Source organism: Chlorocebus sabaeus, chromosome 27 (assembly GCF_047675955.1).
Source record: "Chlorocebus sabaeus isolate Y175 chromosome 27, mChlSab1.0.hap1, whole genome shotgun sequence".
Classification (NCBI taxonomy): Eukaryota; Metazoa; Chordata; class Mammalia; order Primates; family Cercopithecidae; genus Chlorocebus; species Chlorocebus sabaeus.
In genome coordinates this window covers 27198117-27215248 of record NC_132930.1, presented here as the reverse complement: position 1 = coordinate 27215248, position 17132 = coordinate 27198117, and the positions used below count along the sequence as shown (strand labels likewise).

Below are 17132 nucleotides of genomic sequence, written 5' to 3'. Positions count from 1 at the left end.
ACAGATATTTGGAAGGCATGAGCAAATATCCCCAGGCTTCATCCAATTGAGCTCAGATGAGTCTTTTGCACTAGGTTTCGAGCTTCTCTAAGTCCCTAGGATCAGCAGAAATCTCTAGACCCCCAGGGGCATGCCCTTAAAACAATACACAGAATCAGTACAATAATGGCCAACTCCTGGGAAAGCTGGCTCTGTGCCCAAGTCCTCTGCAGCCCTCCTTTCCTGACCCAACTTCCCATGTGGCTAAGGAATCAAAAACTTGGCCTGGTTGATGTGTAATCCAGGCAATCAGAAATTAGAACCATGCAGCTAGGAAAGATGAGCAAAAGATGCTTAGAAACAAGACAAGCAGAAGACAGCTTCTCCAGACCTAGCCTGTGTGGGGAAACCTCCAAAAGCTAGGGAAAGACAACGTATGTTTTGCATGGTCCGGGAGGGACAAGCTCATCATGGCTGCCTGCAAATGAAGAAATCATGTTTCTGTCACAGCAAAATGGTTATGTTTTGGGGTGTTCTGTGAATGAGACATGAGAGGGGAAATGCCACCACACAAGTATTCCTTACATTCAATTCTTCAGAGAAGGTTTCAGGGATCATTTTCCCATCTCAAAAAGCATAAATTGCCATTTTATAGGAGTTTGAGAATATTCTAGAAGCGATTCAGAGCCAGGACATTTGGGGATTTGTTTAGGTAAACATGAAAATTCTATCCATTTTTATTCATCCATCCCAGCAGTCAGCCAGTATCCTTACAAACTCAAAGGGCAAAGTAAAGGTAAACAAATAATTTAGAATATGATATTATCAGTGCTGTGATAGGTTAATGTGCAGGAGACACAATAAAGGAGTGAGTTCTACAAGTCTGGGGACAGGGAGTGAGGAGAGATGGGTCAGGAAAGTTTTTATTGAGCAAACACTTGAACTAAGTAATTGAAAAATGTAAGTGTTTACAAACGGGTAGATTAGCAAAAACTCAGATGCTGTCAACTCCAGGAGAGATCCAGGAAAAGAGAAAATTGTACTATTTCTGCTTGTCCCATTGCCTAATTCTACATGTCAAGGGCAAGCTCAGGCCATGTAGATCCCTTAGAACCTTCACTGAACTTCCTCCCTCCTAAGTAAATTTTTTTTCCACAAATCTTGAGACATTTCTTAGTTATACACTAATTATCTTATGTACATCCACCAGACTGCAAATTGTTTGAGGACAGGGTCTCTTATTAATTCATTTCTACCACACTGGTGACTAAAACAATGTCTGGGATATAGTAGGTGAGGTTTTTAAAGTTTGTTGAATACTATATATGTCTCCACAGTTGATTAGAAGTTTCTTGAAGGCAGGAAGAATATTATTTATCCTTTCTATGCCTGACACAGGACTCAAAGTGGATGTTCAATAAATGTTTAATGAACAAGGAGCCCACTGAAACTTCCACATGATAGTGAAATTGATGGCACACTCACTATGTGTCCTTTCTCCGAGCACCTAGTGTCACTTCTTCCTGCCTTTCTCTGGGCAGTGAGGTCTTGGGTGTCCTTATTTCTCTCACTTTTGTCCTAATGCAACCAGCTCTCTCTCTCTCTTTTTTTTTTTTTTTTTTTTTTTGAGACGGAGTCTCCCTCTGTCACCTAGGCAGGAGTGCAATGGTGCAATCTAGGCTCACTGAAACCTCTGCCTCCTTGGTTCAAGCAATTCTCCTGCCTCAGCCTCCCGAGTAGCTGGGACTACAGGCACATGCCACCACACACGGCTAATTTTTTTTTTTTTTTCATTTTTGTATTTTTAGTAGAGACAGGGGTTCACCATGTCAGCCAGGATGGTCTCGATCTCCTGACCTCATGATCCACCCGTCTTGGCCTCCCAAAGTGCTGGGATTACAGGCGTGAGCCCCCACGCCCGGCCTTAGCTCTCCTCTTAAAATGATCTAAGTGAGGATTTGCTAGAACCGATGACAGCTACAGTTTATTATCTTTCTTAATTTAAAAATACATGAATTAACAAATGTTGGGTTTCCAGTATTATTGGTAAGCCATGGAGAATATGTTTTGGAGAAAAATATCAACTCTGAACCTTTCAACTCATACTATGGATACAGCTGCCTAAACTATAATAGGACTGAACCTTCCTTTTGGTTACACACCTCACTGGTCCATTAATATCTCTGCTGTTTATGTTGACTGAGTTTATTCTGCATGAATTTGTTTTTGTCAGTGGTTTATGTTCCAGTGTTGTATGGTGCCAGGCAACTTGAAGTGTAACTGCAACAACAATGGCAGCCTGTATTCTAATCCAAGTTATTTTGTCATCTCAAAAAGAACGCACGAAATCAACTGATACATTTCACTGCTTTTTCTTAGGTTTCCTTTGGGAGGGGAAGGAATAACCTTGAAGAGGGGTAAGAATTGTCATGGATTTTGTGTGACTTGTTACTTAAGATGACTCATTAAGCTGCCAAGAGCTTCACAGCCCATCCAAACCTCTCAAACAACCTGATCTATGTAGAGGGTTGGAAAATTCACAGCAATAGAAAGCTATGGAAATAGAGTATCATCTACATATATGTTGGGTGATGGGGGAGACATGAAGAGCAAGAGACTGTGGAGACCGGAAAGTAGTATCCTTTGCCATGAGATTTTCCTCAAAACCAACTCCTTCTGGAATTTAGACACTCATTGTCTATGTGCAGTGGCCCTAGGTACAGAAGGGTCACCACCCCAAGGAGAACTATACCCTCCAGACTTATAAACCAAATTCTAGCCAGATTCTCCCAGGATAAAAGACTACACTTCATCCATTAAGCTAAGTCTCCTTTCAACAATTCCTTTCTTACCTGGCCCATGAAATGAATCATGAAGAGATTATTTTCTGGGCAAACTGGTAGAATTGCCCAGAACACTGATGCAAACATTTCCCCTTCTGATTGCACCTGACTTCCATTCATTGACTATCACATCAAGTGGCGGTTCCGGGAATTTAAAGGAGAGCTCAGCAAAAGAAGAAGAAAAAAAGCCCACAAAGTTTTTCAAGGTACCTACTGCAGTTATCAGTTCATAGATCTAAATGTTCGCACTGTATGCTTGATTTGCACATTCCAAACCAATTTGGTAATTCTTTTCATTTTTATCTGCACACATGAAGTGATTTGGAATACTGAAACAATTTAGAATCATATTTCGTTTGCAACAGTTCAATTAACTTAAGTGCTGGAACATGCTCTCCAACTGGTAACTAGTTTAATTGGTTACTATTACAAGAAATAAATTCTATAGTCCTGGGGCTCCCCAATGTCCTTTCTAGACAGGGCCTGGCCATGCAGAGGTATGTGGGAGTGGGAAGGTGAGGAGTGTAGCAAAAATTTCTTACTTAAAAAAGAAAAATCTAAGAACCCATTCTCTTAAAAAATTAACTAGGTATGAGTTTCCATCTTCTGCTGTGATTTTATGACCTCCAGTTCCCTTGGATCAACTTTACAACCACTCAATAAGCAAGAGAAGGGTGTGGATCAAGGGTCGAAGACTTTTAAAGCTATTGCATAAATGCACTTAAGCATGAGCCAAAGTGATAAATAGGAAACCAAGATGCATGTCAAGAATGCAGCGAAGAATGTTTAGCTGGGACACTTTGAGCAGCTGTTAAGGCAACTCCAAACACCTGGAAAGGAGGATTTCCTTCTGGCTTACACCAAGGCTCAATTGCTCTAGCTGCATTTGCATTGAAAGGCACTACTCCCAAATTGTACAAGAACACTTATAGTAGAAAAACACGTAAATTGTCAAAAGATACAAAATAATACCGCATCTCACTTGTGGATATATGGAAATGTAGTTAAAGGGAAAAAGTGAGTAGGCATAACATATCTACTATTGGGGAGAGAATGCTACTGAGGAAGAAAGGAGACTAAGGGGATAGCTATGTGATTTAAGAGCAATCTTAAGCATATTGAGTAAAATATTAACATCTCATAAATCTGGGTAGTAGACACATGGGGCTCAATTGTATTATTTTATGCACTTCTATGTTTATTTGAAATGATTTCTAATGAAAAGTTAGAAACATTAAAAAAGAATCAGTCCCTGTTTCGCAGGCATTGGTAAACCAGTCATTTCTCAAAAAATTATTCCCTGGAGATCACAAACTCTAGGCTATTTTGATTAAGGTTCATGGAATTCTGAAGATGAAAGTTTATGATCACCCTTCCTTCTTTCCCACTTCATAATCTTAACTGACCTCATGCTGACTGAGGATGACCACTGGATTGGAGATGGGCCTCTGGTACTGCAACGTTAGAAACTGAGCCCACTTTTCCCTAAACTGATACCAGGTACAGCAAAGACACTACCCACAAAGGGTCATCCATAAACTAGAACACTGAGTGTCTACCGATCAGTGTCTACAGTAATCCTAAGATTTGATTGTAGACAGGTTAGCATTGCAGAGAGAAATCCAAATAAACATATTTAAGAAATCTTAAGATGATCTTCCATCATGAACAGCTGATATCTGAGCTAGCACTGTGTCATAACAATGAATGTAATCACAGAAATGAGGAAGCATTTGGTCCAAAGGTGGATTCTCCACGTGCCTACCGCTTGTATGAGGATAGTATAAGAATCTCTGGAAAGAGGGGCTCAGTTTCTCACATTGCAATACCAGAGACCCATCTCCAATCCAGCAGCCATGCTCAGTGAGCATGAGGTCAGTTAAGATTATGAAGTGGGAAAGAAGAAAAGTTGGTTATGAACTTTCATTTTCAGAATTCTATGAAACTTAGTCAAAATAACCTAGGCTTTGTGGACTCCAGGACAGACGAATTTTCTGAGAAAATGACTCGTTTACCAATGGCTGCAAAATAGGGACTGATTCTTTTTTAGGTTTTTTTTTTTTATATTAGCCCGAAATTGAAAACTTATTTATTTATTTACTTACTTATTTGAGATAGAGTCTTACTCTATCACCCATGCTGAGGTGCACTGGCAAAATCTCAGCTCACAGCAACCTCCACCTCCCAGGTTCAAGCAATTCTCCTGCCTTAACCTCCTAAGTAGCAGGGATTACAGGCGTACACCACCATGCCTAGCTAATTTATATATATATATATTTTTTAGTATAGTTGGGGTTTCACCATGTTGGCCAGGCTGGTCTCGAACTCCTGACCTCATGTGATCCGCCTGCCTCAGCCCAAAGTGCTGGGATACAAGTATGAGCTGCTGCGCCCGGCCCAGAAACTTAATAGTGCTTGAAAAAACCTATGAGCTCTTAAATTTGATTATTTTTGTGATTTAATTTCTCAGTGGTAAGAATATACCATTTAAACCTCCAAATCCATTTTAACTTATGGAAGAGGTTTCTACCTCCTTGTAAAGTTAGTTATCAGTGCTTATAAGTCAGATTGTCACCTTGGAATCAGAGCACTGGGTCATTCCTGCCCATTAAGTATGAGAATCTCTGGCCTCAACCCTCGTAGACATTGGTTTTACAGCAATATACTTTCCACAGAATGCAATATATGTAGGTAGGTGGACAGATAGACAGATAAACAGATGGATAAATAGATGACAGATAGACAGATGAGAGAAGATAGATAGATAGATAAACAGATACATAGATAGACACTCACAATAAGGATTCTGGTGAGAGTGTCCTACTGAAGCTATTACAAAATATACATTTTAATTTTTTCTTACTATACTGCCAACTAGATGTGGAGTGTCTAGTACGTTGGAGGAGTTCGATCAATGTAGAATGATGAATGCAATACATGCAGAGTTTGACTTCAGTCAGACGGTAGCAACAAAAGTACAGAAATGTTAACAATTAATTACCTCTAACAGAATTTTTTTCTTTTGAACATTAATATTGTATTCCTGGAGGCATTATATACAGCACAACAGTTTCAAAAATAAGTTTTAAGACCAACTGGACTTTGCCCAAATCTGGGCAGTTTTTCAGCTACCTTAACCCTCCATTCCCTCAATAAAATGGGAAGAGTTGTATACCTACCTTACGGTTTGTTTAGGAGGATTAATGAAGAAAATTCATGTAAACAGCTAAGTAAAGTGACTAAAAGATAAATCCACAATAAATGTCAGCTAATACCATTATCATCTTTGTCATTATCTTCACTGTTTTAATCACATCCTGAATTACTGGACTTTCAAATGGAGGGCAGCTTTTCATATTTGCTTTCTTACCAGTACAGGAAGATTTCTCCGATTTTAAAATGAGGATGTTAAGGGGTCATATTGAGCAACATCATTACCTGAAGTCCAATTGCTGGAATACAGGATGACCATATGTGTCACTAAGTGCTGATTCTAGGAAAGGGAGTCTCCAAGTTGATCAAATTTCTAAATGGAGCTGATAAAGCTAAGTTTTTAAGACAGCAAAAACAAGCAAATAATGTCTTTAAATTATTGCAGTGCCATGAAGTTATGTCCCCATGAAATATAGCAGATATGACTTTTGAGGGGGCTTGAGTTTAACCTTCAGAATGCTAAAAGTCGGTGAAGGTTCCTTGCTGGAAATGGCTACTTTGAGATGGTAGAACTGAAACAATGAGAAGAAAATGGGGGCCTCTTCAATGCATTACTGAAATCTAAAGAGCTCTTTGTATTGTATGAATGTAGGGATTATCTTTTTATCATTCCACAAAATTAAAGCTTAAAAGTTCTATCCAAAAGCCTAGCTATGGAGAAATCCTCAAGGGTCTTCCATCAATGTGGTAGCCAGGAAGTACACAGGATTTTAGTCAAAGGCCAGTGGCAGTCTATATGACACAGAACTAGCCCCACATATAGAAACAGTATGTGAGGTTCATTCCTTTCTTCACAATTCTACAGCCTAGCTGCACAATTGCCTCTTTTGTTTATATAATCTCATGGAATGAGTTGGCGTACAAGGCAAATAAGAAACCATGTGAAATCTCTGTCCAAACCTTGCTTCGTGCCTGAAGTCCAAATGTGTTTGGTTAACCTTCTATTTATTCCTTCTCTTTCCTTCAGGTGACCTTTTTGGTCGTAGTTTTTGCCTTGGCATGCCATGGCACACAGTGGCTCAATGGGACTCTGGCACTATGTGACAAAGAAACTCTTATGAGCTGTCTATGAATTATTTCATTCATCAGGTGCACACATTGGCACTCCCTTTGAATGCCACCGCCCCTGCCACTGGAAATGGGGAAATGTCAGCCCAGCACATAGGTACTTCCCACCCTCCAAATACTGAAGCCAAACAATGGATGGTGAACTCCAATCTTTGCTTTCTGTTCAATTGTTTTCCTGTTGGACAGTCTGAACTGCAATTCAGCTTGTTGACCCTGGAAAAGGCAGCTCGTTGAATCAGTACCGGGATGCTTTTCCCATGTAAACAGATAAGTGGAGGAGAATGACGCCATGCGGTACACTTGGTCATTAAATTGCCTGACATGAAAGTAACACGGCTCCATCACATGCCGTGTGACCAGCTCACTAACTTACCCTTCTCTAGGAAGGAGAGTAATTCATCATCATTTTGTGATAGTATATACACATTCCTGCCAACAAGTAGGGAAGTGCTTACAGAGGGCGATACTTCTAAGCACTATGAAACATTAGTCGTACATCTGATTAAAGGGTATAGTGATCAAGCTGAAAACCTGCTAGATGGTTAAACTAAGAACAAGCACGGCCTCATTTTCTTTTAAGAATTAAGTCAGTCTTTCAAGCGCACTGTGAAGCTATGATAGGAATAAGCAAGGGACCTGCTTGGAAATGAAGTGAGAAAGCAATGATACGAATGAAGACAGGATTTGATTTTCAACACCACCAACGCCCATCAAAGGAAAGTACCTGCGAATTCCCTTAAATGACTTGCTGGAGGGCATTTTGTGGTAACTGTATTACTATAGCCACTTTTTTCCATCAATTAGTATTGTTAAAGAGAAGCTTGACTCTAGAGTTCCTAACAGCAGCAAAAAATAAATTCCCTCCAATTAAGTAGTCTAATAAGCTATTTAGGATTTTACCACTTAACATTCTTTCCTTCCCATTTAATTTTGGCTTTCACTTGGATGTCATCTTGTTGAAAATCCATCACAGAAAACTATGTAGAAAAAAAAAAAAAGATAATGTTGCTAAGTGCCCCTGATGTTCAAAAACGAGCAGAAGCACAATATTTTTTCTAAATCACCCCAGGATTTTTCCTAATAATTCAGCTTCTTCCTACTAGAAATTAATATATGAAAATATATGAAAATGGTCAATATGCAAATTCAAGTATCACACTAGCTACTTGCCTTCAGTAAGTGCTATATGCATAAATTTGAAACGATACAATATTTTAAGGTCCTTGATTATAATAATGCCTTGGTGTGCATATGCGCATGTATAATTACATTCATTTAATTTAATCATGAAAATATTATAGGATCATTTGGTTTTCTCCTCTAAAAGTTCTCTTACTCTTTTCATTTAATTAATTTCACTCTGCCCCTTTATAAGTCAGCTAATGGTAAGTAATGGGTTTTGAGCTAAACAGAATATGGTCACATTCCTCTGGAATTATGGACAGAAAAGAGTCATGTGGGAAGGTGGTGGCCTCTTGCCTTTAGCCTACATCCTAGTCATGGAACAATGTTAAGGCTTTTCAGTCGAACCTGGTCCTGGTCCTCAAAATACTCACATTTCATAGTCATTTCTTCTACAAGTTTCCAGTGTCCCCAGTGCTGAGAATTCGCCCAAGGGCAGTCACCTGATTACAACAGAAGAGACCTGGAAACCAGCCCATGTGACCCCACATTCCACATGCTTGACTAGAGTGGAGCTTTTGGGACTCTGCATAGTTACGGAATCACATGGAATATAATGAGGGAAACATGGGGGTGGAGGACATTTAACATTCTCCATGCACTAGGAGAACAGATAACGCCCCAGTAAGTGAAAAATAAAAATGGGCCATTTTGAATGGAAGGGAGGAAACATAACATAAAGGTTATTTCATACTATCCTTCCCCTACCAAGAAAATCTTATGTTCCTTCTCACAGAAAATCTGTGTTTCTTTTCCCCAACATGCTAACAGAGACCAGTGAAAAGAAATAGGCTGCTTTGTGTCCATCAATAGAATCTATATACCATCTTTTCCCCCAGGGATTAATTCAGCTTTTGATTAAATCTTTCTGAGATTTAAATCATGATGTTACAAACCTCCAAGGAACTCTTCTATGAGTTGTGACCTTCTTTATTACTCTCTTCCATTTGATAAAGTACAAAGATTGATTTATAATGGAGTGTAGTGTGTTAGAAAACAAGGAGTAGCAATGAAAATTGCAAAATGTAAGATTAATATAAACATCGCAAATGGAATGTTTTAGTTAAAATATTCTATAATTAATACTGAGTTACAACTGTGTAGCTAGTAACACTACTGTCGAGTCAGTATAGTAATGATATTAGGGCTATAAATTATATCCAATGATTAGTTAAATAACCCTACAAAGAAGAGAAAACCAGCAATGCTAAAAAAGAATTTCAACTCAATTATCATATTGTATGTAGTTTAGACAGATTTGGTTTGGAGGACTTTTGAATTGAGACAATCTTCTTTAAAAAAAAAAGCTATATCAAATGTTAATTTATTTTTGTCAGCCCAATTTTGGTTTTAATAATTATTTTGCCATTAGTATCAATAAGAATGAAAGTGATTCAATGTTTTGAGGACAATATGAAATAAATCCTTTATCTAAATCAGCATATTCTAGGACCAAACTAGCAGCTACTAATACTGCTTCAGAGAATCCCTCATTTTCTCTCTGCCCTCAAAACATTTGGTAGGGTAAAAAGTTAACCATTTAAGGAAGAGTTCTAATGTCCTTGCTGGTTCCAACCAGAAATTTAAAAATGCCTTATGCAATTTAAGCATCAATAGAAGACAAGTCCGGAACTGATACTTATTCATTGAAACTCAGGAGTGCTTGGTATCCACAGTGGCAGATAAATTCAATATTTGGGTAAGATAATGGTAGGTTTTTATTTTCCATTTCCATAAAATAATTGATGAATTTTATATTGGTATAAAACAATCCATGGGGAGTGTTTCTTAGTTTACTTAGCAGATTTCAATGCACTTCTGATAGTGCTTATCACATTTCCAATATTTACAAACACTTTTTTTCTCTCTAGGAGATGAAAATGCTGGAATATAATTTAGCCAACTTTCCCCAATGTTGCATATGTTGAATCTTGCAATGCAAATGGTTGGGAATGGGAACAACCATTTGAAATTGGGCAAGGGCATTCTCTGTCATTAGGACCACCATCATCCACCAGCCACAGTGGACATCTTGACAGCACGATGTGTCTTCAGCTATCAGCTCATCCCATATTTAACCAACTCGATGACTTCCAGATGATGGGGAACTGCATCCTGTTACAAGTCTTCGAGAAATATTCAGTCCATCTACAACAACATCTCTTTCTATGCTGAATATTCAGTGAGTTTTTCCCTAGGGGAAAGAGCTTGTACTTAAAAATACACACTTCCCAGGGTTAAATACAAAAATAGAGCTAATCCATTTCATAAAATCCCATGTCATTTTTCACCTCTGAACGTTCGTTATAGAAACCACCGCGTCTGCCTTTGCCGTTTAGAAAAAGACAAGATACAGAAGGTGCACATTACCTTACAGCTGAAATGCATCCATGAATATGGAAAAGCAGGGAGAAAGGGAGAGAGAGCCAGAGAGGAAATAGAATAATAATAAGCGAGTAATGGGTACTGATCTGCAAAACATGCCAGGAGTTTGGTTACAATAAATAAGAAAAGCAGGAGTAGATTTGAAACATTCGTTTCCCTTTATTAGCTCAGTGAGGCTGATGTGTACTGCACATTTAAAAAAAATCACAGGAATTTTCATACAATGAATAAAACCACAACAATACATGTAGAATTGGCAGGTGGAAAAAAGGCCCGGCGAGGGCTCAACTAATCGCTCACTTTCCCTCTTCAGCATAGTTCAACCAACAGTATTACACTTTCACCTACAAATCTTAAAGTAGCTCCATCAAATCAGCAGTTCACATTATTGAAAATGTCTGTCACATAGGTACAAATTTAGAATCATCACATTATAGTACATGGCTATTCTAGGTCATCTATAGATCAGGTCTTAGACTACAGTGATTGAAGTTCTCATTACAGCCATCAAGAAAGGACACATAATCATTACCTACTGGAAGCTCACATCTAAAGGCATGAAAAGGTTTCCTTTTTCCAACTGACCCAAACATCATACCCCAATAGTGCAAAGTTCCCTCTCTGCTGCTCTGAATGTTGACAGCCCAACTGTTGTTCTCGGAGTCGTTTAGCGAAAAATTGATTTTGTTGCACTGGAAGAATTATTCTGCTACATCTCTTTTAAAAAAGAAAAAAACCCACATTACTAAAGCACCAGTTCGGTTACCAAAATTGTAGATGTGGTACTTACCACGGCATGAAGGCAATGGCCCACGGTCATCTAAAAATCCTACAGATCTATGCTGAAATTTGCCTTCAGTGATGATGGGGTGCACATGTTCATTTGAAATATTCTCTCCCAAAAAAATAAAAATAGAAATGAGAGGAGCACAGCTTACATTTTGATGGGCTACCCACAGTGTCTGCAGAAGATACAAAAGCTCCACTAATTTTAGATGCAATTTGAAGTCCATTGAGGAAAACTATCTTCATGTAACAATATTGGTCAGGCGGGTTGCGGGGGGGATAAATTAATCCTCAATACATGTGTAGTGCTGTCTTTTGATAAGAAAAGAAACCAAGTATTCCACTCATGTCAACAATCCAGGGCAAAAAGGAGAATGTATTTAAAATTGGATCACAAAAATTTAAAGGCAAAATAGAGAACACATGTGGTCCTTGAACACATAATAGGATTTACTAAATATCGATTTCTTAAAAATAATTTATTGCTCTTAATAGTCTTTTTATTATTATTCTACAACAGAAGATACTCAAAATTCAGAAAGAAAGACTGTAAACTTTAGTTTGGCGTTCACACAGAGTTAAAATACCTGCATTTAACCTACAGAACAACAAGAATTAGGCGGATTAAAGATGTGTTACTGTTGTAACGCAGAACCTGTGAACAAGTTCTTTTATTTCATAGTATTTTTATTGCTTTCTATCTACTTAGAAATAAGAAGCCAAAAAATCAAGCAAGCATCCGACAGGACAAACAGTGGATTCACTCAGAACACAATATGCTGGTGATAAATGAATGCAGCTATCAAAATTAGCTGCATTGGCCTGGGGGTGAAATCCATCTTATAAGATTGTGTTGGGTGAGAGAAAGGAAAAGAACAATTAAGTAGTAGGTGTATCATGTCTTCCAGAAAAGTCATGTCAGCCAAACAGTAATCGAATCTCAATTTAGAAACTTGAATACACACTCCAAATGTTACTGAATTCCATTCCAGGGACTCCACACTCAGATGAAATCCTGATGCTCAAAATGGAGGTTTTTCTGAAGTTTTTATTGAATTTAGCAGAAGCAATGTCATCAAGAACAACATCATGGTCACGTCAGAGGCCATGCTAGTGCAAGTAGAAACACTGCTTCTGCAAAAGCTGAATTTCCCAAATGAAGCACTTACACTCCAACCTGACAATTGTCATGCATCCTAGGTAGAAAATTTCCACTGGCTTTATTATTTTCATCATCTCATAATTTATAATAAATAGGCTATCTGCAACTGATAAATATGTCTCTTTAGTAAACAAAGGAATGAAATATCAGTATTTATACAGGATGCATAACTGTAAAAAATACAGATAAATACCATCGTCATACTCTGCCAAGGGAAAGAAATACTGGCTTCAAAGATAGTCTTCAGACACACATTAATTATTGTAAAAATCATACTATAATTATTACCTCAGCATTTTGTATCAAATTAAAATCACAAAAATTAAAACAAAACAGCATTTTAAAAAGATTTTTGACTTCTAGTTTCAAAACTACTGTTGATAGAGAAAATAAAAACATTTCTTAATGGTTACCCATTGAGAGACTTTACATAAAATCATGATATCTTCTAGAAAAATTTTAGATGAGAAAATTTCATTCCCCTAACAAATCCAGTGTATAAAACTTCAAAGAAAAACAAGCGACAAGAAAATGTGGAAAAATATCGCGGAAGTGGTTAATACCTTTAGGGGACTAGGATATTTCTTGACAAGATGCTTAGATTGAAGCTCACCTAAGGGATGGATGTGCGGAAAGCATCATTTTGCTCTTGTTGCACTCAACAGACACACACACTGTCTTTTTGTTTTTACAATCAAATATATATAAGCAGTAAGTTCAGCTTCTAAATATGTTAGTGTACAATAATTGTTTCACCTCATAATTACATTTGAATATTCTTGATTAAGAAAAATTTAGCAGTTTTGAAAAGAAGGCTGCATTTACAGTGCATAGCTGTAACAAAAAAGAACATTGTTGTATAGTATATACATAAAATAAAAATACTCCATTTAACATCTGTAAATACTTAACTACATCAGAGAATGTAGCAATTACACTATCTGAACACATCTCAGAGAGTTCTACCCAACTCTCATTAGTATTGTAACCCGGTGTCCGCTCCTCAGAAAGAACCGCTGAACAAGCTGCACGCTTGACCATTGACAAGGCTTTTGAAATTTGCAGTGGAAGATCAACATTTTGGACATTTACATGGGTGTCAGGATTAAGGATGAACTACAGAAACTTCAAAATGTTAGGAAACTTTAGCATTCTGGTGCCCGCAGTATCCTCTCCCACCCAGATTCCATGGCAAAAGGAAAAAGAAAAAAAAAAAAAAAGAGAGAGAGAGAGACAGGATATTAGTTCTATGGAACCTGTGGTTTCTTCAGGATTGTCATATAATCATTACGTTACGAGAGAAAGCTTGCTTCAAGTTGATTCTGCACTTTCTTAAAAAAACAGAGTACAAAGGCTGATGCCCAGACATCAGCAGCTGTCATTTTAGGGTGGTTTGTGGTTGGTTGGTTGGTTGGTTGTTAGTTTTCTTTCCTTTTTAATTTATATATATATATATATTTTTTATTTTCCTTTTGAATAGAATACGAACATTTTGAAGTTCTAGGTTTTAAGTGTGTCTTCATGGAACTGCTGCCATTTGAAATGGTTTGCCCTTGCACATTCTGGTCAGGTGCCCCCAGTCCTCACATGTACCCACACATACTTCCCCTAAACCAAGCACACACACCATACACATACATACACACACACATACATGCACACACGCACACTCCATCACCAAGAGACTCCAGGAAAAGCAAAGCTGACACCCATGAATAAACATGTGCTTACTGGATATCATTCTGTCTCTTGCCTCTTCAGCAGCTGTGTTCATGTAAACCATTGTTGTTATTGTTGTTGTTGTTGTTCTTGTTGTATTGTTGTTGTTTTGTTTTGTTTTTTGTACAGAGAGTGTAAAGTAGGAGAAATTCCTAAGTATGACTTGCAATAGTCTTTAGGGAAGGACGCGCTGTCCCATGAGGTATTCGCCATCCCTCTGTCATCCTCAGCTAGGGAACATGTTACCTGCGCAAGCTTCTCTGAGCTTCTTTCAGTAAACTATCAAAATCCAGAGAGTCATACTTGCTCTTGGTGGAAGCAGGGTCAAAGTCATCTGAGTTTGAATCTGAAAGAAACACAAGCCAGTTTAGACACACCCTTTGCTGATGGTCATTAACTCAATCATTCCAATTCAAGACTACTGGATTTGATAACAACTCTTACAATCAATGTACTTTAGAAAACAATGTCCGGATTTTATTGGATATATACTGATAAAAAGAAAGAGGATGGGGAGTAGTGAGCTTTCAAAAATACTTACCTGTTGACTCATTTAGGCTTAAACACCCTGGGAGTCAGGCAGAGCAAACATTAATATATCCCTGGCAGATAACCACCTTCCCCTTCCCCCGGCATGTCAAATGATTTGCCTATGGTTCCTCAATAACTTAGATGTAGACGTGAGAGTACAAGCTGGAACTAATTTTCCTATTCAATGGGATTAATTTAATTGAGCATAAAATCCAGTTGAGTATGAGAGAAAGAATTATGAGAGGGCCAGGCGCGGTGGCTCCAGCCTGTAATCCCAGCACTTTGGGAGGCCGAGACAGGCAGATCACGAGGTCAGGAGATCGAGACCATCCCGGCTAACCCGGTGAAACCCCGCCTCTACTAAAAAATACAAAAAAACTAGCCGGGCAAGGTGGTGGGCGCCTGTAGTCCCAGCTACTCGGGAGGCTGAGGCAGGAGAATGGCGTAAACCCGGAAGGCAGAGCTTGCAGTGAGCTGAGATCCAGCCACTGCACTCCAGCCTGGGCAACAGAGCGAGACTCCGTCTCAAAAAAAAAAAAAAAAAAAAAAAGAATCATGAGAATTTCCCCTAAACTTCAACCTGATGCTTCTCTTTGAGGCAGGAGGGGACATATGATGTGGTCCTCTATTTCTGTACCTCTAGACATCCCAGAAATTTTGGTGCAAATTCTCCCCAAATAAGAAAGTTGAGAGAAATGCTTCATATCCCAGGAGAGTAAATTCGGAAAGAAGAAATAAAGTGCAGGTATAAATAAAGCCACACCCTTCTTGGACTCTTAAAGTAGTCCAAGTAAGCTTTTGGGCAAAGTTTCACATGCTACTTCAAATAGACCTTAATAAAATAGATATATTTCAGCAATATAGAAAGTAAAGTAAAATTCTGTTAAACATTCCTGGTTTTTCTCCATTGATTTCTATGAAAAAAACAGATATTTCTGCTGGTCTTGCAAGTAACAAAGGGTGGCTTGGAAATATAATAAAAAGCCTCTTGTAAATACATTAATTCTTTTGAAAACATTTATTTAACAGAAAACAAAACCATTCTGGAAAACTAACAATTCTACCAAAATATAAGAATTCCCATGCTTTTCCCAGAATAAGTTACAAAATCGAAATGGTCAAAGTCATAGAAGGATATAATACGAGATACTACAGAGGCATAATCGTTGACTTACAAAGTTGTTTTGCTGACAAGATTGCAAACCAAGCTCTCTAGAACCAGCCTGACCATCCCGTTTCCCAAGTTTCAATCTACCTTTACATACCTAGATTTAAAGACAAGGAAATGTCTTTACTTATGTTTTCCTTTCATTCTGATCACCTTTGGTCTTTACTGAGTTTTTTTCAGCAAGTTTTTTAAGGTAAGAGCAACAAGAACAATTACAGTCTCAATCATAAAAAACAGACACAAACTGGCCAATCTTTCCTCAATAACATCTTAAATAGTCAATTCTTAAATTACACTGGCTTCAACGTTTCTCTTCATAGGCTAATGAATGGTTTTCTTGTATTGCTAAGGCCTCACAAACAACTGCTGTTACAATCAAAATCTTTTTTGTAGAGACAAAAAAAAAAAAGTCTAGCTCATTGCTAGAGATTAGTCTGAAATCAGAATTCCACTTGCATTGTAGATCAAGAGGGAAGAGTCCCCCAGTGATGGAGTCTGTGTGATAAAAGTCAGCCTGGAACCATCAGGGACATATACACATACCTTTCCTTGAGGAATACTTTGAGAATATTTTAAATTGCCTTGCTTTGCAATATTCTAAGTAAACTCTAGAATTTCAGTGTTTCTGTATTTTGATAAGCAAATATTTTTTAAAAAATTGAAATGTAGTTCTCAAGAGTTTCTTCACTGTGAAATATAGTGTTCACATATATACCCACTTATACAGGCCCACTGTTACTCAGAAAACAACCAAAAAATATTTTTGGTTACATGAGATGGAATGTGGATACATTTAATTTCTGAGGCAATAACATCTACTCCACCAATTTCTCTCCTGCTAATGAAAGGATATTGGAGCACAGTAAGATATAATAAAAACGTTATAGGAATAACTCAAAAAGTCACTCTAATTTTTCAAAATAAATTGTTACAAATAATGATACTGTATTATTTGAAACAAATCACATCATACTTATATTCCCAGCACCTGGAAAACTGTTGGCACCAAGGAGGTACTCAAATTAATATTTGTTGAAGGAATATACTAATATCAAACACCAAAATATTATTAAAACCATGGTTGAAAATATTTATA

The 17132-nt window shown here is 37.8% G+C and overlaps 1 protein-coding gene across 2 annotated transcripts in view; it reads right to left on the bottom strand.

Annotated features, from left to right (window-relative positions):
• Positions 1 to 10805: 10805 nt before the first annotated feature.
• PPARGC1A (PPARG coactivator 1 alpha) overlaps positions 10806 to 17132 on the bottom strand; it is a 478094-nt gene continuing 471767 nt past the window's right edge. For both annotated transcript variants that reach the window (XM_038008650.2, XM_008017746.3), the window contains exon 13: positions 10806 to 14683. In XM_038008650.2, coding sequence (XP_037864578.1) covers positions 14580 to 14683 — 104 coding nt within the window. In that variant the 3' untranslated portion in view covers positions 10806 to 14579. The remainder of the gene's footprint in view (positions 14684 to 17132) is intronic.